Raw genomic sequence first — 26,716 nt, forward strand, 5'->3', positions numbered from 1 at the left:
GCAACATAGCGGTGATGTTCAACCTTGATGGACTCGCTCATTCCATCAGTGCAACAATCAGGAACAGTTTTGAGTTTGAACAAAGTTCAAGGACTATTCCCTTCAATTTAGGGGGGAAAAAACAGATATCTTATTGTCTGATCTTGTTACCTCTTAGACTTCTTGTCTCTTCCTTAAGGATATGATTTCTCTCTCATCACACTCAATTTGGATCAATGTACAACATGGAAACAAAGTAAAGACCAACAGATTGCTTTCTGTGGGGGGGAGGGGAAGTAAGATTTTGGGGAAAAATTGTAAAAAATAAAATCTTTAATAAAAAAAAACAAAAAAGGAAGCCACCAAAACAAATGATCTTTTAAAAACCCTCAAGAAAAACCTTAGTCTGCATTTTTTAAATCCAGAATTTAGGGCTTTTGAGTCTTAAATTCAGATGACACAAACAATACTTCACTTTGTGTCATTAAATATGTCTTTCTATGATTTTCTCAATTCATCACTTCTTTTTAAAATCTTATTTTACTTTTCAACTATATACAGTGTATGTACAGCATGATACAGTAAAAAAGATAGTTTTCAACATTCATCTTTTTGTAAATTTTTGAGTTCTATATTTTTCTTTCTTTCTCATTTCCCTCTCCCCCTCCCTATGACAGGCAGCAATCTGATCTAGGTTATACATATACAATCAATATTCATCATTTCTTTAAAGCACAATAATATGACATTTCATTCACATACCAGTTTCTTTTGCTTTAAGTATTTTAGATCGTATTGTCATATTTGTAAGGGACTTAAAGATTTTCTAGGTAGATACCCTAATTTTATAGGTGAGACCAAAAGAATAAGTAACTGACTGAAAGTTATCTAGGTAGCAGAGTTGGGGTACAACTTTCTTCCCCTAACTCTAAATCCAGTGTATTTTTTCTCTATGTGTTATTCAAAAGGAAAGATCTTTGTGACTGGGATGATCAAGGAAGGCTTTGGGGAAAGAGATGGAAATGAAGTTAGACTTTCAGATGAAAAAGGAATAATAAACAAAGGGATAAAGATGAGAATAAGACTATTATCTTCAGAACTGATAAAGAGACCAGTCTAACCACAGTTTATTTAAGTATATAATAGTAAGTGATGGTGGTGGTAGTGGTGGTGGTGGTAGTGGTTGTAGCTAGCATTTATGTTGTGTTTTAAAGTTTGTAAAGTGCTGCACATATATTATCTCTTTTGATTCTCATAGGAACTTTGTAAAGCAGGTTCTGTTATTAACATCATTTTAAAGAAGAGGAAACTAAAGCTGAGAGAAGTTAAATAGCTTGTCAAGGGTCACATAGTCATTGTCTAAAGTAATATTTGAACTAATTTGAAAATCAATGGGCAATGAAACCACTGGATCTGGGTTAAAATTTCAGCACTACTGTCTACCAACCTAAGGAGTCTGAGGCAAGTCATTTCACCTTTTGGGTCTTCATTCTCTTAAAAATGAAAATTTCAAATTATATATGATCTCTGATGTTCTTTCCCAGTTCTCAATTGGAATATCAGATGGCAAAGTGGAATTTGGTGCTTTAAAGATTAGAGATGTGAGCTAGTGCCAAAAAGCTATTGATACTGCACATTCCCACCAGCCAGATCCTTGGCTGAGAAGCTCTTTCCTCAGATCTTTCTTTTTTACATTGTCCAGCCTCTCTTTGTTAGATTGGTTGAGCCTCTTCATGTTGTTAATACTAAGACACTTCCTTTAAAAAAATTGCTTTTAAGGAGAGGATTTATAAAAAGACTGAGTTTGGCCAATTCAAGTCTAGAAAACCAAAAGATTGAGAGTAGAGAAGAGATATGTAGTAGACAAAGAAAGATCTAAGTTGAGGTAGAAGAACTTGGCTACATGACCTAAATTGGCTAGTTGCTGGCTGGTTCCAAGTCCAACACTGACCCATCTCCTTCATCTCTGTTCCTTGCCCTGCATGCTCCACGAGGCATGATTGTCTATGAGGCTGTTAACTCTCTAGGACAGGATCTGTCTGGCTCCTGGCTTGATCCCTGCAAAGCTTCTTGCTTGTTTACAGTTCAATATAATTGGCAAATTATAATCATCAGGATTCTATAAACATCCTCTCAGAGTATTATAATAGTATTATGCTTTCTGCTTAGCCTGCAACTTTCTCTGAACAAGTTTATAGAACTTTAGGAACAATGTAATTCAATAATCACCACCACTTCTTGGTAATCTAAGTGGTATATTATTTTAATTTGATAGGTAGGAAGTTAAGGGCCTGAAAACTTTAAATGTCTCTAATTTTGCAGAGAATTAGAGCAATTTTCTCCATTCCTTGTCTAAGACTCTAAAATTGAGATTTTAGAGAATGAGGTCCTACTTTGTCTCCCCTCTCCTTTACTCTCCTGTCCTGTTCTCATTTCTCTCTCTTTCTCTTTCTGTCTCTCTGTCTCAGTTTTTCCCCCATGCCATTTTTTTCCATCTATGAGTTGAAGTGATAAATCTGGATTTCTCCTCATCAAAATTTTAGTGGTGAGGTGGATAAGGTACAAAACTGTGGTGGGTTTAGAACCAAAGGACCCAGGTACAAATCCCACTCCTGGCATTCTTTTAAAAATTCTGTAAAATAAAAGGGTTGGACTAGATGACTTTTGTGGTCCTTCCAGATTTAAATATATGAAACTAAGTGTACCCAGAGTAATAGAGAATTATTTGTCATGCAGATATAAAATAGTAATAATAGTTTAGAAGACAAAAAAACCATGGGACTGAAAATTTAAGTGACTTACTATAACTAAGAGAATTACAATTTCAGATTTCTTGACTACTTGAACTTTTTATGCAGTTTGTATTTTTTTCTCCCATGGACTATAATAAATATTGGTTTTTATTTCACATCATGTTTTAAATAATTGTAACTTTGAGATGATAATACTTTTATACAAATGATTATGTCTTGACCCAAGACATTTTGGAATTTACTTCAGAAATAACTTATGATTCATATTAAAAAGCATCTTGTTATTTAAAGTCACAATTTAAAATTATTTTGAGACTAAGTTCCCCTATCTCATCCATGTTAGACATACAGCAGCCGTTCATGGATCTAGAACTGCCATTTTGATAAGCACAGTAGCTCTGAGCCGCTTGATTCCTTACCTGGACCAATTGATCCTTCCTGAGACATCCTAATCTGGACAGGGAGGCAAAGTCACCATATTGGTGTTGATTTATTCTGGATATGTTACCTGATTGGCTTTAACTCTGCTATTTATTAGCACTCCTGAGCTCAAGAGATCCACTAACTTCAGCTTTCTGTAGTAGACTTTAAGCATAGGTACCACACCTATTCACCCCACTCCACTTCTTTGTTTTCTTTTAACCCAAATGAGATCTTTCTTAATGGTCAATCACCTTTCACTATATTTGTTATTGTTGTTCAGTCTTTTTTGCCCCAGGCTTATCCAACTCTTCATGACCCCATTTGGGGTTTTCTTCGCATAGATACTAGAGTGATTTTGCCATTTCCTTCTCCAGCTCATTTTGCAGGTGAAGATACTGAGGCAGAGAAGGTTGTCACTTGCCCAGGTTCACACAATTAGTAAGGTGTATGAGGTCTGATTGGAACTCAGATCCTCCTGACTCCAGACTGGGAGGTCTATCCATTACCACTCTAGATGCCCCCCTTTTACATATACTTATCACCAAATGACTTTTAACTTTTTCCAAAAATCAAATCCAATCTCATACCATCATAGAAGACATTCCATTCATTGAGGAAATGGGTATTTTGTGCACATACAAGACCCTTTTAAGTTCCATTCTGATACCTAGATTCTCGAAGTCTATGCTGTGGTAGATTTATCCAAGCCCTCGTAGATTTATCCAAATTGGAAAGGTCACAGTATTGATTCCAGGAAAAAAAATGTTTTTCACTGAAGGACCAACAAAGTTAAATTCAGAAAGAAATTAATTAGCAGGTTATCTACAAGGAAATGAATTTTTTTGCTTGTTTTGTACCCAAGATTTCTCAAAACTGTTCACTGAAGGAGTTCTTATCTTGGGGTCATTGAATTTGTTTTTTAAAAAAATTTAGTATAATTGTATTTTAGTATAATTGGTTTCCTTTCAATATTATGAATTTGATTTTATTCATTTACAAACATTATTCTGAAAAGTTCATCACCTTCAAGAGAATTCCAAAGGGATGACCTAAAAAGGTTAAGAATCTTGATCTACATAGTTATGGAGGAAATTCAGACTGCTTTGAAATCAAAAAGGAGTCAGTTGGAAAATTATCCATAAGAAAATAGTTATACTGGGCATAAACACTAGAAATAGGTATTTGGGGAACACAAATATAAATAACATTGGTGTCCTACTTCCTCCAAAATTTACAATTTAATAGAGCACATGATAAGTAAACAAATGACAAGTTAACAACTATTAATAAAAAAAAAAAACTTCAGATAAAATGTTTTGGAATTTCAGAGAAGGAAAAGATCTCTTCTGCATGAGGGGATCAGAGAAGGCTTCAAATATTTGACAGCTAATTGATCAGGGCCTTGATATGTTGGAGGGAATATCATGAGCAAAGATGTTTAGGCAGACAAATGGAATATGTCCAGTAAATGTTCAAGGAATCCACTTTGCCTGGTGTTATCTCGAGAGAATAAGGAATACTGTGCAGTAAGACTGGAAAGATGAATTCTTGAAGATTTTGAATGTTATGTAATGGAACCTTTGAAGATTTGTTTCAGTCAGGGAGTTACAGTCAAGGTTAAAATTTGGGAAGATTACTCTGGCAACAATAAAGCATTAGAGTGAGGTTGAAACAAGTATACTATTTGGGAATCAATAGTGATTACTTAATTGAAAGTGAATGATGTGGTGAAAGTTTTGGTGATGGCAACAAGAATGGAAAGGAATGGGAGAATTAAATAGATGCTAAGGAAAGGAAGTCTCCAAGAAAATAATTAATCAGTCAATCAAACAGCACTTATTAAGCATCTGCTATGCATGGGGACCTATGAACTGGCATTGCAAAGACAAAAAATAGACAATCTGGACCCTCAAGGAGTTAATTTATCATTAGAGAAAATGTGGTCATAGACAAATAAATACTGAATATATGTATATATATAATAAATAAAAATAATTGAGGGTATCAAATTCTTAATGAATTAGAAAAGACTAAAAGATGGTAGGTAACACCTTATCTGAACTATAAAAAGATTTAATAGTTTGAGGAGGAGGAGGCAAAAAGGTAGAGTATGGTATGGGGGAACACGAACACCCTGTACAGAGACAAAGGCAGTAAGTAGGAAGTCACTGTACTTCTTGAGCAGGGAAGCAATTCCATTAGACCTATGCTTCAGAACTATCACTGGGAGCTGTAGGTAAATGCAATTGAGAGGAGACCATTTATGAACTTTTGACAGTTAGTTAAGGTAAGAGTTTGAAAAAGAACAGTATCCATGTGAGTGAAAAGGAGGTCAAATCAGAAAAACCAAAGGGGTAGAACTGACAAAATTTTGCAATTTATTATTATGGGGGGATGAGGAATAGGGAAAAGGCTAAGATGATCTTAAAATTGTTTACTTGACTGTAAGAAAGGTGGTGGCCTGGGCAGAAGTAGAGAAGTTAGTAAAAGGAGTGAGTGGAAGGAGAAAATAGGAATTTTGCTTTGGGAGTGTTGAGTTTAATATAATTCTGGGATATCTGGGATAGCAATATAGGACTAGAGCTCAGAAGAAAGATAAGGGCTAGATGTGTAGATTTGGACATCTTTTCCATGATGATAATTGAACCCATAGAAAATGATGCAATTAAAAAAAGTTAATATAAAGAGCGAAGAGGACCCAGGTCATGAAGCCTCCAAATGAGCAGCTCCAAAATGTTTGTGCTGACAGCAACACTGAAATAAGTATACTGCTTCCCAAGAGTATATTGTTGTTGGGGAAAATACTGATTTGTTTTTAGAAAGAAAGACTTGCAATTCAAAGGACCTGAGATCTTGTCCTTATAATGATAGTCTCAAATTGTATGACTATGGGGCAAGTCACTTCAGCTCAATAGGTTTCCACTTTTTCATCAGTAAATTGATGGTCCTTTCTATTTCTAACTTCCTATAGCATGAGTACTTTATAGTCATGTTCTATATATTAAATATTTTACTGTGGACAACTTAACTTCTCTGAGCCCCTTGTTTTTTATTTATAAAGTGGCTAGATCAGGAGAGAGGGCTTCTTGACTTCCCTTCCAGTTTTAAAACCTGTCATTTGGATAGATGTTTTAACTTGCATGAACTGATGCTGAGTGAAATGAGCAGAACCAGAAGAACATTACACACACAACATTAGATGATGATCAGTTATGATAGACTTGCTCATTTCAGCAATACAATAATCAAAGACAATTCTAAATGAGTTATGGAAAATACTATCCATATTCAGAGGAGGAACTGTGGAGTTTTAAATGAAGATCAAAGCTTCCTGTCTATTATTTTTTAAAGTTGTCTTATATATTATGCCATTTTTTCCATCTAATTTTTTCCCCTTCCATTTGGGTTTGATTTTTCTTTCACAACATGGTCAATATGGATCTGTGTTTAGCATGGTTATACATGTAGAGTCTATATTAGATTGCTTTCTGTCAGGGGAGGGGGAAAGAAAGGGAGAAAAATTTAAAACTCAAAACCTTGCAAAAATTATTGGTGAAAACAACTGTTACATGTAGTTAGAAAAACAAATAAAATATTTAATTTAAAAAAATGTACAGATGCTTTATCCATCACAAAACTCTATTGCTCATAGAGATTGCCCTTCTAAAATTGGGTGTGAAAGAAAATAATGGATTTTAGGAACAGATCCTGAATTGTCAGCAGTCTACTTTCAGCACCTCTTGGAAATACAACCGATTATTACAAGATGGAAACACTATATAGCCAAGGATCCAGAAGTCATTTCCACAAGAAAATGTGTTGATTCACAAATCAAGTTGTTTTCATTCAATAAAAAAATAACACTGGGAGGGTAAAAGATTGCTATCCCTTCTGCCTAGAGTTGTAACAGGAAAGGGCACAATATCTCCTCCTGCTTTTACAAAAACAACACAAACTATTGGTGAAGCAATTGTACAGAAACTGAAGAATTGCTTTACCCTCTTTATTTTTACATTCTTTATTGACAATAGCCTTGTCTCTGTCGCAGTGCATTTGGAGTTTGTTAACTGCAGTAATTATAAAAATAATGATAATGTATAATAGTAATAGCTTGTGTTTATATGACACTTTAAGGTTTGCAAAGCACTTTAATAATGTTATCACATTTAATCCTTACAAGGACCCCAGGAGTAGGAACTTATTCCCATTTTATAGATGAGAAATCTGAGATGGAAGGAAATTAAGTGATTTGCTCAGGGTCACACTGTTTTATGTGGATGAGACCAGATCTGAACTCAAGTCTTACTGACTTCAATTCTCTTTCCACAGAGATACATCATCATCTAGTTTTCTCAATGAAGCACAAGCATGATTGCTGATAATTCTTGTAGACATCTGTAACTGTCTGAAATTAAGAGCTGCCCCACAGCTCAAAAGGATATCACTGGATTAGGAATGTTTTGATTTGAGAGAAACAATTATGAATTTTAGTATAAAGCAGCCTGAGGAGGATGGATAGTGACTGAGTGTAAAATCTCTTCCTAGCTTGACCCTGATACTGACTGTCATATCATGGAATGGGTTCATTTCATCATCCTTATTGTAATTAAGATATCTTGCAGATACCTTTTTTACTAAGCACCTTCTAGGTATGAGGCATTGTCCTAGGTTCTGGATTCAAAGACAAAATTAAGGGCAGGGATTATTTCAATGAATTTACTTCCTGCTGAATAATTATCTTAACTAAAAATCACAAACAGGACAAACAAGATAAGAGAACTGTAGCAAATGAAGGGACCTTTCACAAAGGTGGTGGCATCAGAATTGAGAGTTTTGAAGGAAGGTAGGAAGTTGGAGAAGCACAGAAGAGGTGGTGCACTTCAGGCATATGGAATGACTTGAATAATGTACAAATGTGGAAGATGAGGTATTGATCTATTCCAATCAAAATTCACCTTCACTGTGGTGTGGAATTGGAGAAGAATACATCAATTTTTTTTCTTTTTAACAGTATTTTATTTCTCCAATTGCACTTAAGGACAATTTTAAACATTCATTTCTTTACAATTTTGAATTCCAAATGTTTTCCCTCCCTCCCCTCCTCTTTTCCTAAGACAATAAACAGTTTGATAAATGTAAAACATAAAGAACATAAAAATTTTAACATCATGGAATAGAGATGTCTAAAATGTGGAGAGAACAGTATCTGGGAGAGGGAAGTACCAGATCATGTGTGAATTCTGACAGTCTTTCTTTGCCCTTTAAGAAAAATCAGTTTTCTTCTTTGTGTCTCAGATTCCTTTTCTATATTCTAATCTCCACCACCAGGGTTTCACAATGAGGATTCAAGAAATTATATTGACATGGATTTTTCAGATTCCTCAGGAAAAGAAAATTTATATAGTAATAAAGCAGGGTGTATGGGTTTTTTTAAGGAAAATTATTCTCATGTCACCATTTTCTATTTCTCTCCTTTATTTTGCTTCAGCCCAAGCTTTTGGCCAAGGAACTGCTTGATCTAGTGGCATCTCACTTCAACCTGAAGGAAAAAGAATACTTTGGAATAGCATTCACAGATGAGACGTAAGTGCCATGAAACAACATCTAAAACCATAAATGATTATATGATGATTCTAAAATAGACTTCTTCAGGCTATCAGAAGTTGATATTAATCATTTGTAGCCAAGAGTTTGGTGTCCTTCCTGCCATACATTCCAATGTTCAAAATCTTGTTAAGAATTAAGCATAGTAATCATAACCAAAGGATCCAATTTGGGCAATAAGAGTTGATTATTTCTTTTTTTTTTTTTTGCAAGGCAAATGGGGTTAAGTGGCTTGCCCAAGGCCACACAGCTAGGTAATTATTAAGTGTCTTGAGACCAGATTTGAACCCAGGTACTCCTGACTCCAGGGCTGGTGCTTTGTCCACTGCACCACATAGCCGCCCCTAAGAGTTGATTATTTCAATGAATCTGTGATCTACTCTTTGTGCCAATATGATTCCCATGTCAGTAACTGGCTATTGATGTATTAGTGATTTTTAAAAATAAACTAGCCATTTTTTCAAAGATATTCATAATTAAGCATATTAGGTTTGGAGTTGGAAAGGTTGTAAAAATTAGGGTTTAAACAAAATGTGTGGGGCTTGTTTTCAGTTAAATTTTAAAGAGGTTTTGGAAATAAGATATTTAAGCTAGGAAGTAACATTGATGATAAATGGAAAATGAAAACAATCTAACTCACCTAAGAATAGAAGAAATAAAAACATTCACCATTCTACTAATAAAGAAAACTTGGACTTGTAGAGGTCTTTTCATTTCTCCCATCTGAAATTATGTTCAGCACTACAAATGTGCCCTTTAATAAGATGGTGGATTTCTTCTAAATAAATTGGTATATGATAAATTGATTTAAATTAGAAATTTTTCTTCATAAGCACCCAAGTAAAAGACTAGTTTTTTTGCTTATGTCAAGCATCTTCATGCTTCATTTCTATGTTCTATAACTCTTAAGAGCTTGAACAAAAGTTTAGAATGTAAATTTATTCCAAACCTTTGCTTCAGTGTACATGTCTGCCAGAAAAATACATCTAGAACAATGGTTTGCAAATATTTTCCCCACTTCTTTTGAAAAGAAAATAGGTTTGTGGATTGGTCTATTTTTCTATTGTACCACTTTTTTAAAATTAGAAAACATTCTCCCATTATTTGTATTTTTCAAGTGAGCTTTACTATTCAAAAAAGTCTTTGTATTATAATTCAATAACTTCAACTTCCTTTTTGAGAAAATAAGAATAAAATATTTGGAGTGGCAATCTTGGTCACCAGTAAGGAAAAAAAATAACTACGGTACAGGTTGAATGTGCCTGCACTGGTCAGAAGGAGGAGTTTTAGTTTTAAGGTATAGAGTGCTTTTTTAGTGGAGAAAAGTAGTAAAGATATCAGGGACAAGGGACAAATAGTGTAGTTCATACTCTTAAACATCAAGAGCAAGGATTTAAAAATTGTATATCCTTTTGTGCTCCTGACCAGTAAAGGTTTTGAAACTTTATGATAACATATATGCTTTATTATATAACTAAATAAAAATCTATATATGCCATATAAAGTAGAATTTTCTGGCTTTAAAATATAAGTATTCATAAAAATAACATATGTAGCCTTACTTCTCTCCCATCTCATGGTCTAGAACCAGATAGTAACTTGGACTTTAAGAGATGAAAGATTTGAGGTAGATTTGCTCCATTAATCATGACAGAATACCCAAAATAATGCCCATGGGTGGGTATTGTTCCCTACTTTCTAGAATATTCTGATCTGTTTGAAAATGTTCAAATTATGATATAATTGTAGCCTAATACCAAATGACAGTGGAAATATATATGTATATATATTGTGCTCCTCCTTAGAAAGTGAGATCTTAAAGGACAGATAGTTTCCTTTCTAAAAAAGTTCCAAAAAATATTTGTTTTTGTTCCCCCAGCACTTAATGCTCTGCCACCTAGCACCTGGTAGATATTTAATGTATATGAAATAATTAATGCTCCTCAGACATATTATTTATTATATCCAAATAGTATTAAGGTGTGCCTTATGTATTCTCCCTTTTCAACTTGTATTATGCTATTTTACATAACCTTAGTTCTGGTTCTCTTCTTTCATAATGTCCCATTGCATGCACATAATAAGTAGTTATTAAATGATTTATTTATCTCTCTTTCCTTTTAAGGAAAAAAGCTGATATTCCTTGTTCTTGTCCAACTTTGGACAGAAATAGAATTATGTGCCTATATGTAATAGGGGTCAAGGAGAAAAATGAGACATTCTCTCTAGTTTTTAGTGATAATATCTCCTTTAACTCTCTACTTATCTCTCTGATTACTTTTCAGACTTCTTTTCTAGTTCACCATCCATGTCATACCCACAAAGTCTAATTTCCATCAGGATTCTTCCCTGGCCCCTTTCTCTTTAAACCCTTCACTATCTCACTTAGTGAACTTATCAGCTCCACTGATCACTAACGACAATGATAGCACAGTAATAGCAATAAATAAAGTCATAAATAAATATAGTAATAGTAATAAAATTAAATTTTATATAATGCTTTAAGGTTTGGAAAATTTTTTGCACATTTTACTTCATTTGATCTAACTGGTCTTCCTCCCTCACAGTTCTCTCTCCACTCCAATCCATCTTCCATGACACCAAAGTGATTAATGTTTAAAATGTAGATCTGACAATGTCACCTTGCTGCTCAAAGAGCTCTAGTTATTTCCTGTTTCATTCAAGATTAAATATAAACTCCTTTGTTTAGCATCCAAAGCTTAATATAATCTAGCCCTTTTCTATATTTCCAACCCCCCAATGTGTTACTCTTCTCTGCTAATTCTGAGAAAGGGTTACACTAGCTGATATTCCTCAATCACAATGCCTCAACATAGTAAGCATTTAATAAATGTTTATTTACTTGAATGAATGAATGAATGAATAACTTGAAGTAAATCTGTATCTATCCCTAGAGGCCCTGTAGGAGGCAGTGACAGAGAGATCATAGCCATCCAATTGGCATCATCCAGGGAAAGGGTCCTGCTAAACTCATTGTGAGATGTTTCCCCAGACAGCAGCAATGGCAAGCAGCCAGGAGGCAGCCAGGAGGACAAAACAGATGATAAAGAAGGTTCAAAAATAGTTATTGAATAAGAACAAGCAGGTGCCCGACTCACACCTGGGAAACAGTTTGCAGAGACCACAAAGAAACAGGAGACCAAGGGAGGATAGAAGGAGATGAGCAGGTAGACCAGGGAGAACTGGTGATACAGAGAAAGAACAGTTAGAGACAAAAACAAGGTTGTGTTTTTGACCTCTGAATAGCCTTTTGATTAAGCTAAGCTGTTTTTTTTTTCTATTTTCTAATGGACAAGTTAGATTTTACCATCTTCTTGGAGGATATCACTGACCTCCCTTCTAGCTATGCTCAACTAGCCTTCTCTGACTGTGTGTTTTATTGCCACTAGAGCAGAGTCCCTCAATCATCTTGTGCTTTCTAGAGAATTGAAATATGTGCGTTTTAATATGAAATAAATATATTTATGTACATGCTCAGACAGGCTGTGTATATGTTTGTATAAGTACTGTATGCTTAGGGAAATATTTATTATAATTTATGTTTTGTTTTTGGAATAAGGCTATTCCCTTACTTCCTTTCTCTTCATACTCTACATCAGGGGTTCTCAACCTGAGGTCAATGGACCACCAATGTTTTAGGGTCTTTGGATAGCTTTCAGCAGATTTGTAGAGTTTGAATAAGAATGAAATTACACATTTATTTTTATGAACCTCTAACTGAAGTTTAATAGTTCATGGCATTTATCAGACTATAGCAAGAATTGATGACACAAAGATTACTTAATATTACATAATATGTTGGGTCTGCAACCATTTTGAATGAAATGTTTTAGATTTTCTTTCTGTGCTAATGAAGGATTTTCTGAGTTTTGAGAAAGTAGAGACAAAAGGTGTGTACTGTAAAATTCTTGGGTGAAGGTAAACCCATCACTTTAGTGGTAGAAACATCTATCTTCATATATGCCATCTCATCCTGTGCAACTGTTCTTCATGTTTCCAGATCCATATTCCATGGAGATGTAAAGTAAATCTACCCCTAATCCACATCCATAATATGATGGAGGCCTGAATTTTTGCATTCATGGATACCAGTTTAATACTTAGGTTGCCCATGTATTAACCTCCATTCTTCATCACATGATTGTGATGAAGCTGACATCTTTTTTCCAATCATACAGTTCCTCAGTGATAGACATCATGCCACCTATTTCATGTAGGTCATTAATAATAATAATAATAATAATAATAATAACAATAATTAATAATAATATAGTGGTGGTAGTAGTAGTAGCTAACCCTTTTCTAATGCAAAATGCTTTCTATAGATTACCTCATTTAGTCATCACAATAACTCTCTGAAATAAGGACTATTATTTTCCCCGTTTTATAGATGAAGAAACCAAAGTAGATACCTTAAGTGATTTAGCCAGTCACAAAGCCAGTAAATGTAGGCTTCAAACTCGGGTCTTCCTCACTCCAAGTCTAGCCATCTACCATGCCAACTCAAAATCTTTGATACTGTCTAATAGTTTGATCTCAGAAATAGCTAAAGTTTTGTTTTTGTAAATAGCATTAAAGAAGATGCATTAGCATCTACTTTGTCATTGCACCCTAAAGACAGCAAAGGACTTAACCATGTAATTTGCAACTGAAACTTCCCATGTGTTATTGTCCCCATTAGAAGGTGAGATCCTTGAGAGCAGATGGTTCTTGTTTTTATATTTGTATCCTTTGTACTTAGCACAATAGTTTGCATATAATAATGCCTAAGAAATGTTTTTTTTCATTCAGGAATTTTATGTCTAACTGGGAGAACATTTAATGGCTGACATTTGTGAGGCACTTTAGGATGATATACAAACTACTATATTTACATATATATATATACATATATATATCCTGTTTCAATCTCATGACATTCCTGTGAGGCAAGTCCTTCAGGAAGGAAATGGTTAAGTCAAAGAGGAAGCACTTTGATTGGCTTCACTCAACATAAGGTTGAGTGAACCAGTAATCAGACTGTCTTCCAATGCTCTGCAGGCTTTTCATGGAATTTTCCTTAAATATCATTATAATTCTCCCAGAAGCAAATTCCCTCTCTTCTTCCATATAGAGACATTGCACCAGCCAAGCAAGGTGTTGGAGTCTATCAAATGATCCTTTGGAAATTTGTATGATAATTGATTTATATTACTCTTTTGTAGATATTATGGCCTATATTTCAGTTAATCTTTCAATAGAATAAAATATTTTTATTTACTAAACAATAAGTCTGTTACATAAATATTTTAAAAATTTATATGAATATTTCAAAAGCTGAATGACTGCAACTCTAAGAAACTAATAGATATCCAGAGCTGCAATAAAATTTAACATATAAGAATGAAACAAATATATAAATTTAAGGAAAATAAAATTATAAAATATTATATTTTAAAGAGCAAAATCTGTAATCATCAAGTATATAAGGTTAATCTATTATTTTTTAAAAGCCAAGTCCTACTGAGCAAAAACTTAAAACAATCATTATGTTAACTGACTCCTATAATTTGTACTACATCAAATGCCCTTGTTCCACCTGATGATATCCTTCACTTAAAATTTTCTCATGAGTTTCAACCCAGAGAGCAAGGCCTCACTGGTACGGTCCCAATTTCCAAGATGCCCTACAATTCAACTACTTTCAATGTGCCAGATTTCTCTGATAAATTGTGACCTCCTTGAGGTTAGGAACTGAGTTGTTTTCTTCTTATTATTTTTAGACCTTAATATAAATGTAGTAGGTAAGAACCAAGTAAATATTCATGATGTTTAGATGTCAGGCAGTTATTGATGTTTTAGCAGAATTATACTCATTGAGGCTTCTGAGTCTAAATGCTTTACATAATGGTATCTTTAAATTCTGATTTGAATCTTTTGAGGTATAGCATTTTTTATTTTCGAAATATTGAATTTTACAGTTGAATGATTCTATAATAGATTTTTAAAATTAATATTTTGAGAATAAGGAAGAAGTATATAAGTTTAGTGAGTTGTTTTGCAAAATTTTAAAGTAAGGAACTAGAAAGGCAATTTTCCAATCGAGGGAGAAACAACAATAAAAATGCAGCTCCAGGAGAGTAATTTATTTAGAAATAGGTTTGGGATTTCCATTCATTAGAAATACTGTATCGAGAGACTTTGAGGAGAAAATCAATAGGAACAATCTCTGTGCCTGTGTCTTAATAGCTTCTTCTGGTAATATGGCATTCAACATTCATTACTACCCCAGAGACAACTCACAATTAGAATGTCAGACATTATAGAAAATAACAGGGTCTCGTATTTAATGATCAGAGAAGTGCTTTTCTACAACTCTTTTATTTACCAAGGTAAATGAAGGGGAAAAAAAGAGTTTGACATCAGAACTTTTCCTTCAATATACTCCTCTCATTCTTTTACCACTATTAGTGAAAATGGAGTGAAGTAATGATTCTTATCTACCTTCAAAACCTTCAAGTCCTTTATCACTGGAAACTCATCATTTGACTCAGTTCTCTCAGACTTTCTCTGAACAGCATATGAGTCATATCCAATGAAGTTTTGTGATTCAGGGAAATGATTTTTTCTTAAATTTAAGGTCCCTTGAAGTCAGTTACCAAGCTATCAAAGTAGAAATTCAATGAGACACTGTATACCAAGGAAAATATAAGTCTAATATTCATGCAATCTCATTCACGCACAGAGACACAAACACATACATTTTAAAGGTAACTACTTGATTTCTTTATCCCATGGCTTTCATTAGGTAAACTGGGGTTATTTGGTTCTCTTTTTGTGTTTCTGTTTTATAGTTAGAAAACACTATTAGAAGAACTTTTACCTCATTCATCAACTGCTTCTTTTATTAGAGAACCTTCCTAGCTATAAGAGTAGGCTCATCAACAATATAAAATACAAGTTAGTGAATCAGGAACAGCCCAGGTTGATAAATTACAGCTTCAGTTTTTCTCAGAGAAATCTAACCTGGTTAAGAGAAGAGTTGGAATCTCTGATGGTGGAGAGAATTGCCATACTAACAAAACTACAGACCTTTTGAAGCATTGAATTTACTACTTAAGACAAAACAATGTTCACAAATGATTTCACGATATTATCTTCTAAAATTTTATTGTCAACAAAAAATTAACGGCATTTATTAAAAAACTTGGAATGATATTTATTTTTTTCCCTTCAATAGAAGCAACATTGAGTAGGGTTACACCTATCTGACCTCTCCTCATGCTCCAGTAAGGAGGCCAAGTGTTGGCTACATTTCTTTCCATTTTTAACATTAACAATTGCTGCTGAATCCAATAGGCTAGAATTCTGCCCTAACTCCCTTCTCCACTAAAGAACTCTTCTGCACTGGACTCACAAAGTATGACAAAAACCAGTCTTGAGGCATCTAAAGATAGGGAGGCATGCCTCCCTTTTCTCACACTTTTCTCTCATTATACTCCACTCCAGTGACCCATGGCCAAATTATTTAAAGCCTAGGTTTTGACTAACATTTAGTTCTTTCCAAAGTAAGAGATACTCGATGTTCAAAGTGAATCAGGTTTGAAATAGGTATTTATTTTCCACACACAAAATTTTAAACAATATTAAAACTCATAACTCACATTGACAGGATGACTTAAAATAGGATCCAGAAACTTATTTGTAACGAATGTTGCAATGTGCTGGGAAACAACTTCTTAACTAAACATAAAACAGGAGTTTCCTGGGCTATGTATTTTATATTTCATCTCAACTCTTCATATCTCCCTCAAAGTCAAATGTCTTCTGGCCCATCAGGCCAGGAACCTGGCTAGGTTTCTCTTGGGATCAGTAGTTGTGTTCTCTAAAGCAGAAGCTCCCTTTACTACCTACTATTACTACCTTACTACTACTCCTACTTACTATTTAGTGAGTTCCATTCATTAAATCCAAGAGCACTGGGACTCACAAAGGACTCTCCAGCCTGATCACATTTGCATCAAGAATGACTTTCAATCCACCTAATCAGGAAAGAAAACATAAAGCAGAAAAAGATACAAGCATCTCTCTCACACCTTTATCTCCTCATGGGGAGTTTAGTGCCAAAGAGTGATGCTTGCCATATGGAAAAGGGAATAGTGAAAGCAAAGGACTGAGCTAAAAGCTGTTTCCTTCAGAGAGCTGATTCAACAACTCCTCTAGTTCAGGAGCCAATAAGGAGATCACTTGGCTATTTCAAAGCATTTATGTCCCTCTAATCTGATCCTACACAAGACTGGAAATGGCCAGTACATTTGTCATCCTTGAAGGTGCCAGGTGCTAATTCACACATGTGAAAATCTGAGAACAGGCAAAGAATATCAGAATTTGAATTCTATCAGATTCTAGAACTCACAGATTTGGGGGGGGGGTGTTGAAAGAGCATTCATTACATTATGTAAGCTGCCCAGCACTTAAACCCCAAGCTCTATGGATTTTATGTAGAAGTTTAGAAGTTTGTTAAATAAATGCATATAATTTTTTTCCCTAGAGACAAGTTAATATTTATCAGGGATTCAATAATCTGACCTACTTTTTAACTAAAAAGTAGCAGCATTATTTTGCTTCAACCTAAAAACTAATTATGAGCCAAAGTAGTAACAAAATATTTTCTAATTGTCTGCTCTGTTCTTACATATGAATTTTATTTTTTTCAAGTATTATCAAAAAAGATCTTGTGTGAATTCTTACCAATCATTGGATATGATGAATATAATCTATTAGCCATTTCTTGATAGAGAAATGCCTCTCTTGGCTGGTTTTTTCCCTAGTATTCTCTAATTTTTCCTCCATAATTATAATTATCCTGAAGAAAAGATGCTTGAGGGAGTCTCTGTCTCTGTCTGTCTGTCTGTCTCTCTCTCTCTTTCTCCCCCCCACCCCCCCCCCCCGCACTGGATAATAGAAGACCTTCCATCTGTTTGCTTCCTCCACTATGGACAGAATAAAAGATAATTGAAGGAAGACAAGAAGTTACATATAGGTCAAACTCTTGTTAAGATTCCTCAAAATTGTTTTAGGTTACTAAAGAATTGAGATGAGGGCACAAAAGAACAGAAATATAGAATTTTTAAAAATTCCTACTTCAATCATATTAGTACTTCCAGAACAACATATTTCCTTTTCAACACACACACACACACACACACACACACACACATATACACACACACACATACATGAACACACACACAAAGGTTCATTGAAAGTCACCTTGAGAAAATTAACTCTTTATTCCCTTCCTTTTTGTGTTGTTTGACTTCTGATGTTGTCCAGACTATAGGAAGGATGGCTTGTCCATGGGTAAGAAATTGAAACGAAGATCTTGGCATCTCTTCTTTACTCCTAGATGCAGTTCCAACTCATGGAGTCCACAAATGGACTCCAACTGTTTTTCCAGAGCCTTCTGAAGTAGGAAAGTCATTCACTTTTATTGTATTGGGAGCCCTCTCAAGGAAAATAGAGCATTTGGGTATGTAATAATGTCCCTTACAGGCTTTCCAAAGTTCAAAGCTGTTGCTTCTGGTCTTCCCTCTATTGAAGTTTCTCATTTTGAAAAATCACATATGAGAAACAAATTATTTAAATGTTTTATGTGACCTGTGTTGTTCTAGGTAGTAACTATTGAAAATGAACTTCTAGGGTTCAGAATAGTTAAATTTTCCTTTTCTCCCCAATATACAGTATTTCTTGTTTAGAAGTTCTCCTCCTCTCCCTCCCCAGATGCCACTAGAGTATAAGAGATGTTGCCTCTGATGTTCTTTTCTCCTTTTTATAATATCACTGGCATAAATTAGCATGGTTCAACAAATACTTTTATCAGACTTTGGTGAGCAGATTCCTCTAATGCCCTCATTGTTCTTGGGTTAGTTCACAATATATCTATTCTAACCTAATTCTTCATTCTTTGGCATTGCTATGACTTTGTGATGATGTCTCTTGAAATCTGGTGGCTCTTTCTTAATTGTCACTACCATTTTGTCTCTCCCAATATTTCTTTAAAAAAAGTGTGAAAATATTAAGACCATATATTCCAAAATTGTAACAAAACTAACAAAGTTATTTCAAAATTACAGAGATTCATCTGTTGTTAACCCACATTTTCTTTCTGTGTTCTTGAAATTTTTGAACCTTTAGCTACCATGACAAGTAAGTATAGGTTAAAGAAAGGGCTTAATTTTTACTGGAGCATATTCTTTTATTCTAAAAAAACTACTCAAGTCTTGATCTGGTTCCTTACTCTCTTTTCTTTCTACCCAACTGCCTCCCTGTTATCCCTAAACAATTTTCCCCCATTCGATGTTATAATAGAATATGGTCAGAGCAAAGGAAAGAGAAATTCCAATAAGTTAATTTGATTACTGATTAATTGCTCACATTGGGAGAGAACTGTCAGTGTTACCCACTCCTCTTAAGATATTTCTCTGTCCCAGGCCAGCTATCTATACATTTCTTCTTTTCTTTCTTTTAGAATTGCCACCCCCTTCTTTCTCTGACTCATATGCTGTAGAATAGGCACAAGGGTTTTTTCTAAGGTAAATACTCAACTCTACTTTTTCTGAGATAAGAACATAGCCTCTGGGTTTTCTCCTAGTTTTACTACTAGCAACTGTAGATATATAAATAAATACAACTAGCAACTATAGGAAAATAAATAAAAGTGAGTTATTGTGATGAAAGTGCTTTGTAAACCTGAAAGTATTGTGTAGGTATTGATGTTGGTTCTCCCAATTTTCTTACTCCATATTCCTTATCCATGAAGTTAGCCACCCTCAAAGTTTTATGTATTGAATGTTAACCTAAACCCTAGTTGAGCAGTTTGTCAAGGTGTGTAGGGTTCTTAGACTCTTGTAGAATCCATTTCTTTATCTTATTTTTCAAAGGAAGGGCAATATATAAACAAGGTACATCCTTATCTGAAACAAAAAAAAAATATCTCCCATGTGGTATAGACTTTTCTGCCATAATTTTTCCAACCTTTTTTTTAAACTTTCCTTATGATTTTGATGACCCCACTCTCTTAAAGGTCCTGCTTTGGCCTTTACCTCCCAGGGTGGGGGGGAGAAATTTTCCTATCAGGGCCTCAACAGGGCCTTCTTACTTGTGACTATGCAGGAAATTTCCTTCCCTACAGAATACATGCTGGGAGCACCCACTCTTGGTAAAATAATTATTGAAGGCTAAATGAACAAGTTCAACAACACAGTTTCAAGGAAAGGGAAAAACATAGTTGCCACTTCTAACTTTTCAAAATCCCTTGTTTCTCAGATTCTCAAATAACCTGTTCAGGTTTCTAGATCTCTGAGCTGATCAGTGTTTTGAGAAGGCTTACACTTGGATATCCCACTATTCTTTAAAGCAGAAATTTTTAATCATTTTTGTATTCTGACCACTTTATGGCAGTTTGGTGAAGCCTATGGAACTCTTCTCAGGATATTATTTTTAAATGCATGCAGTAAAATACATGGGATTACAAAGAACCACTCATATTGAAATATGGTTACCAATTTTTTTTTTGTTTATAGTCCCCTATTCAGAACTCCTCATTTAAAGGTTTCTCCATGAAGTCTTCTGTTGGTGGAAGAAAGCTCTCACAATCCCTTTCTTCTTTACTTGAAAAAGACTTTAGATAAAAGATAAAATACTGAAGGTCTCCATCCCCACTCTCAAGAAAATTACATTCTAATGAAAGAAAAGATTATACAATTGTAATTAGTAGAGAGAGCAATTCAAGGAAAATGCTAAAGGAACTTTGAAATGAAGGTGTCTACTTTTCTTTTTTCTTTTCTTTCCTTCCTCTCTCCCTCCTTCCTTTGTTCTTTTCCATTTTGGGGGCCCTGATCCCCCATCAGCTATTCAGATACTGTTTCAGTTTACCCTTCCAGAGACAGCTTGCTTGACCTCTCCTTTTCAATGGGGATCCCTGTATTGGTACCGGATTTAAAGTGGGTGCCCTAATGCTCTGGACTTCAGCATTCAAATTATCCAACAACCTCATTAAGTCTTCCCAATAGCAAGAATTGACAGAAGGTGTGCAGTTCCATGCCTGGTCAGACTTAGTATATCTTCATTCAAACAAAAGCCAACAAAGAAGGCTTCCAAAGGACAGACTAGACTTCAGTAGACTACACTGAAACTAAATGCCACAAGTTTTTACATATGTGTATATAATTTAAACAGATCTAACTTCATACAGATATGTATATTGATTCATTTATGCATTTCTTCTCAATAAAGAAAAGTAGGAAAACTAGAAAAAAAGAAATTTGAGGGTCAGAGATCATTAAAGAAACATATACAAAGTGATGCCAATGTCATTTAATGTACCCACCTAAAAATTCTCCATAGTGTGAATTATGATCCCAGGAGACTTCAGTCTATTCTGTTGTCAATAATGTATGCGCCTTTGGGGGAAATTTCTCAAGCATGGCTCACTGATTGAATTGAGCTTCCCAAACTATGACAGCTAATCTTGAGGGCATATGCACTGACTCAGGTGCCTCCTTATTACTTAAGCTTGGGTGGAAATTAAACTATTATTCTTTCAAACCATTCAAGGATATGAATCAATCCAAGGCTTTCTTATCTGTAGTCAGAATGGCCCTTTAGAAAGTAGTACAATGAGGCAGAAACTCAAAGTTGCACTTATATGATTGGGGATGTACTACATTACTAAGGAAATGGTCAAGATACATTTTTCATTGTCTACTATGTGCAGAGTATTGTTCTAGATTTTGAACAAAGAAGGCAAGAACCCTGCCCTCATGAAGTTCGTTACTCAATGTGTGAGCAAGGTTGTTGTTCAGTCATTTTCAGTCCTATCCAAATCTTTGTAACCTCATTTGGCAAGAATAATGGAGTGATGAAAAAACTGAGGTATACAGATAAATGTCTTGTCCAAGTCAGACAAGTTAATAAGTATATGAAGCCAGATTTGTTCTCAGGAAGATGAGTCTTTCTGACTCCAGTCCCAGTGCTCTATCAGCTAAGTAACCTAACTGTAGACATAAAAAGATAACTAAAAATGCAAGACAATCTCTGATAAGTACATCCACATTTGAATTCAGGCTCCTATACTTACCACTTGTATCCTGGGCAAGTCACTTACCATCTTTCCCCGTTTCAAAAAATTGGGGATCTAAAAACTGGGAGCATCTTATACAGTGGTCGTAGACTTTTTACTTGTATTTTCCACTCTTTTGTGCTTGTTTTTGCACTCATTGTTGTTGATTTTTTTATTTACAATTCCTATTTTTCACTCTTGTCTTTGTGCTCATTATTTCATATTTGTTACCAGTATATTAGGTTATGTTTTGCCACATTCTGCCCAGAAATGGCTCAAAAAAGATTTTTATATAGTGTTGAATTCAAGCTTAAAGTGATTCATTTTGCAAAAGTGAATGAAAATTGTACTGCTGAATGTTAATTTGGTCCTCCTCCAACTGAGGAAACCATTCAAGACTGGCTCGGGGAAGAAGAAACCCGACTGAAAAGGTCCCAGCAGAAGAAGGCCAGGAGAGTCAAGTCAGTCAAATGGCCTGATTTAGAGAGGGCATTGAAGAGATGGACTGAAAAGCAAAGGGCCATTGGAATTCCTGTGTCTACAAAGGTGGTTTAGCATGAGGCAAGAATTGTTGATGAAAAAGAAGTGACTGATACCACTACTGGGTCTATACCCTAAAGAGATTATGAAAAAGGACAAAAACATCATGTGTACAAAAATATTCATAGCAGCCTTGTTTGTGGTGGCAAAGAATTGGAAATTACGTGAATGTCCATCAATGGGGGAAGGTCTTAACAAACTGTGGTACATGTACATCATGGAACACTATTGTTCTATTAGAAACTAGGAGGGATGGGAATTCAGGGAAGCTTGAAAGGATTTGCATGAACTGATACTGAGTGAGATGAGCAGAACCAGAAGAACATACATCCTAATGTCAACATGGGAGTGATGATCAATCTTAATGGACTTGCTCATTCCATCAGTGCAACAATTTGGCACAATTTTGGGCTATCTGCGATGGGGAAATACCATCTGTATCCAGAGAAAGAATTGTGGAGTTTGAACAAGAACCAAAGACTATTACATTTAATTTAAAAAAACTATTATCTTACTATGTAATTTTGCTATCTCTTATACTTTATTTTTCTTCCTCAAGGATATGATTTCTCTCTCATTACATTCAACTTAGATCGATGTATACCATGGAAAAATGTAAAGATTAACAGACTGCCTTCTGTGTGGGGGGAAGCAAGATTGGGGGAGAAATTGTAAAATTAAAAATAAAATCTTTTATAAACAAAAGAAGTGACTGATTTCAAAGGAAGACGCAATTGGTGCTTCAGGTTCATGAAACAGAATGAACTAAGCATGTATCCATGCACCAACTTGCCCAAAAGATGCCTGAAAGCTATGAGTCCTTGAATTTCATGATGAATAAAACTTGATTTCAATAACTTTATGTAATACATTTTTATTTCAAATTTCAGACCCTATAATTAAGGTGTGTCTTATACATGGGAGTATCATATACATGAGGAAATTCAGTAACTTCTTCTAGTCTCATTTTCATCTATAAAATGGGGAGAATAAAATTTGTTTTAATGGTTATTAAGAGGAAAAATGCTTTGTAAGTTAAGACTGATATGCCAATGTGAATTATCATTAAAAGTGCCAATAAATATAAGACCCAAATGATTTGAAAGTCTAATGGAAGAACAGTAACAATATATGTGAATATTCAGGAAATGCTTCACAGTGAAAATGGGGAAGGTTCTTTTGGCAGAGGTATGCTAAGTAAATGGAACAAGCTTTGTGAAAAACAAAGAGATAGTAATGGCTTGTTTGAAGACTAATGAGTCACCTCTCTCCAACCAGGAAGTTTATATACTTTCTATATATCCTAAGAGTCATAAAGAAGACCAAGAATTCTCTTATTCAAGGAAACTATGCCTTGTGGTGTGATAGTACAAGAATTTACCTAATCTGATTTCTTCTTCTTTTCCCTACAATATATAGAACAGAGCAAAGAGAGAGACAAAATCTTAAAAATATGTGTATGTATGTATATATGTCTGTGATTTTTATGTATGTATGAAGGGTCCTTAGGAATGGAACAAAATACTTCAAAATTCTTTGGGAAAAGAACTATATGTAATGGTTTTATTTATACAACATAATCTGATCTATAGACTTATTTGAGCAATGGAATTTTTTTCTTTCACAGATGGTGATTTTGGATGAAAGTTCTCAAAGTAGTTTCTGAACTTTTTTTGGTTAATTACATTTCTCTTCACTAAGCAACTCCTGAGTAGTTTCACTAGTAATTTTTTTTCTTAATCCTCTTTCCACACTTCTTCCTTCATTCCTTTTGTTCATTCTTAATTAGCATATTCTGATATTGCTGGATAGCTAGAAATGTAAAGGTCTTATAAGCCAATCCCCTCATTTTACACATGGGGAAACTGAGTCAGAGGTGGAAGCTAATTTCCTTTAAGTCATATAAAACCAGGATGGTTCACATATTATATATATATATATATATATATATATATATATATATATATATATATATATATACATATATATTTAAATACACAAATATTTCTACTAGTCCATCATGTTTCTATCAATAATAATCCATATATATTTGGGGAACAGCAATAATCTGAGGCCATAGAGTATTGTTGGTAATATTTACTGAGTAGTAGCTTTACTATCTAAAATAAGAGAGAATACAAAACATTACTCTAGGTACAGATCTCACTAAGGGCATAACCTAGCTTCCCTGAAAATTAGATCACTTGGAAAACTATACGAGGAGAATCATGATACTCTCCATTACTGCTGGCTCTGGTCATTTCTGAAATATGTTTCACATTATGGGGGGTTAGCAGCATGGTGCCCTCTTGATCTGGAAAATCCACTTAAAAGTTTTTGGACCTTCCTTTGTAACAGAGAAGATATCTGAATTATTATGATAATAAATGATGAAATGCATTGATAATTATGCAGTTATAATACATATATTTTTATGCATTTTTGAGTTTCTAAACTGTCTGTGTCCTCTGTTGGCCTTTATGTGTCATCAGCAACTTCCACAAAACTCCTCAAAAATTTCCATTTAATTTCTTATGGTGTCCAGCAATATATCAAAATCATGATAGGAAAAGTCATGATGTGTAAGAGATAACTACACTAATGCAAAGTACTGAGTTTCTGATCTTCCTGGGAGACTTCCCAGTTTCAGAGACTTCCCTAACTACTTGCTTTATTTTCATTTTATTGGATTGTATTCTGTCATTAATACTATTCCTGAGAATAGTGGTTCCAGCTCACTTTCCTTCTTTCCCTTTGCCTTCTCTGCCAACAAGCCATTAAGGCTTAGTGTGTCTTTTCTAGCAGCTAACTTGTAAAGGAGAAAGTTTATACTTTCAGAAATAATATACAAGCAGAAGAGAATAAGCATTTAAAAATACATATGCATATATATATAATGTGTATCTATATACATATGTCTATACACATTGTATATATGTATTTATATATAGATAACTATTTCAATATAATTATTTTCCTTTGTAGGTCCATATGTTTTTCTTTTTGTGTTAAAAAAATCTAAAAATAATTCCATAAACTTTAACAGACTTTCAATGGCATTAAAAAGTTTAAGAATCCCTCATCAGAATTACGGTCCCATACTCATTAGACTTTAAAGCACTCGACTTTATTTCACCAAGTATTCTTGGTGAAATTTTTGGCTATCTCAGTGAGAAAAAAAGACACTTCTTTTCAGATACTATTTTATTATTTCTGTCATCTAGTTTTCTCATGTCCAAAATTTACAAAAATACTTTTTTTATAAGGGACTGCTAAGTTTTCTCTCTCATTGGATAATGAATAAAGATGAAATAAGTGGAGAGAATTATTTTCTTCAGTATTCCATGGACCTATACAGTGATATACATACATACATATATATATATATATATATATATATATATATATATATATATATATAGCCTACAATGGTACAGATTGCAATCCATCTATGTCTTCTCATCCTGTAGGATTTGTGTTCATTTTGTCCCATGAATGCTTCACCAAAAAAAATGTGCCCCAGACTAAGAGTAGGAGTCTACAGTCAACTGAATGTTCATATTAAGTCTAGAACTAATGGTGAGAGCCCTGAGAACAGAAGGGTCATCATAGTGCTTAAAAAGTAGTACAGTTCAGTTCCAAGAAATAGAACAAGTTAAAGCTTCCCTATCAATCAGCACTGAGATTGGGCTCATAACTGCTGAACTTTCAACCTTGGTAAGAAAGGAAGATCCATTCTCAAAACAAAACAAAATAAATTTTTTTTAAAAAAAATTTCATATGTATCCAATGAATGACCTTTGCTGAGTCTTTTAATATTTTGCATGTACCAGTGAAGTACTTGGGACTATCCATCTATTGTCCCTTGTTCTTTCTATAGGACCAATCTATTTTCTTTTCTGATCATTTATTTCCTGAATGATCTCTTCCATATTACATTTTTGAATATAAATGATTAGTTGTGTATATACACATGGGGTTATAATTAGCCTTCAGAATATTGCGTATGTGTATTATATATATGCATACATAGTCATATATATTAGTCATACATACATGATAAGGGTCTTTATGTGTGTTGCATTTATGCATCTATTTAAACTATCCTCATAGTTTTGGAAAATTATCGTGTTCTATGATTCATAGACATAGCATCAAATTTTGGTTTTAAAAATATGGGACATTCATTTACATTTTTGAGCACCTATATTTGTTGGCATTGTGCTGGTCACTGGAGATACAAAAACAAAACAATTAGTCTCTGCCCTCAGGGAATTTATTTTTATATGGGTGG

The 26,716-nt window shown here is 34.2% G+C and overlaps 1 protein-coding gene across 7 annotated transcripts in view; it reads left to right on the plus strand.

Moving 5' to 3' along the window:
• FRMD4A (FERM domain containing 4A) overlaps nt 1–26,716 on the plus strand; it is a 573,082-nt gene that overhangs the window by 347,927 nt on the left and 198,439 nt on the right. For all 7 annotated transcript variants that reach the window (XM_074194087.1, XM_074194085.1, XM_074194086.1 and 4 more), the window contains exon 3: nt 8,644–8,738. In XM_074194087.1, the coding sequence (XP_074050188.1) occupies nt 8,644–8,738 (95 nt within the window). The remainder of the gene's footprint in view (nt 1–8,643; nt 8,739–26,716) is intronic.

This window comes from Macrotis lagotis, chromosome 7 (genome assembly GCF_037893015.1).
Source record: "Macrotis lagotis isolate mMagLag1 chromosome 7, bilby.v1.9.chrom.fasta, whole genome shotgun sequence".
Taxonomy (NCBI): domain Eukaryota; kingdom Metazoa; phylum Chordata; class Mammalia; order Peramelemorphia; family Peramelidae; genus Macrotis; species Macrotis lagotis.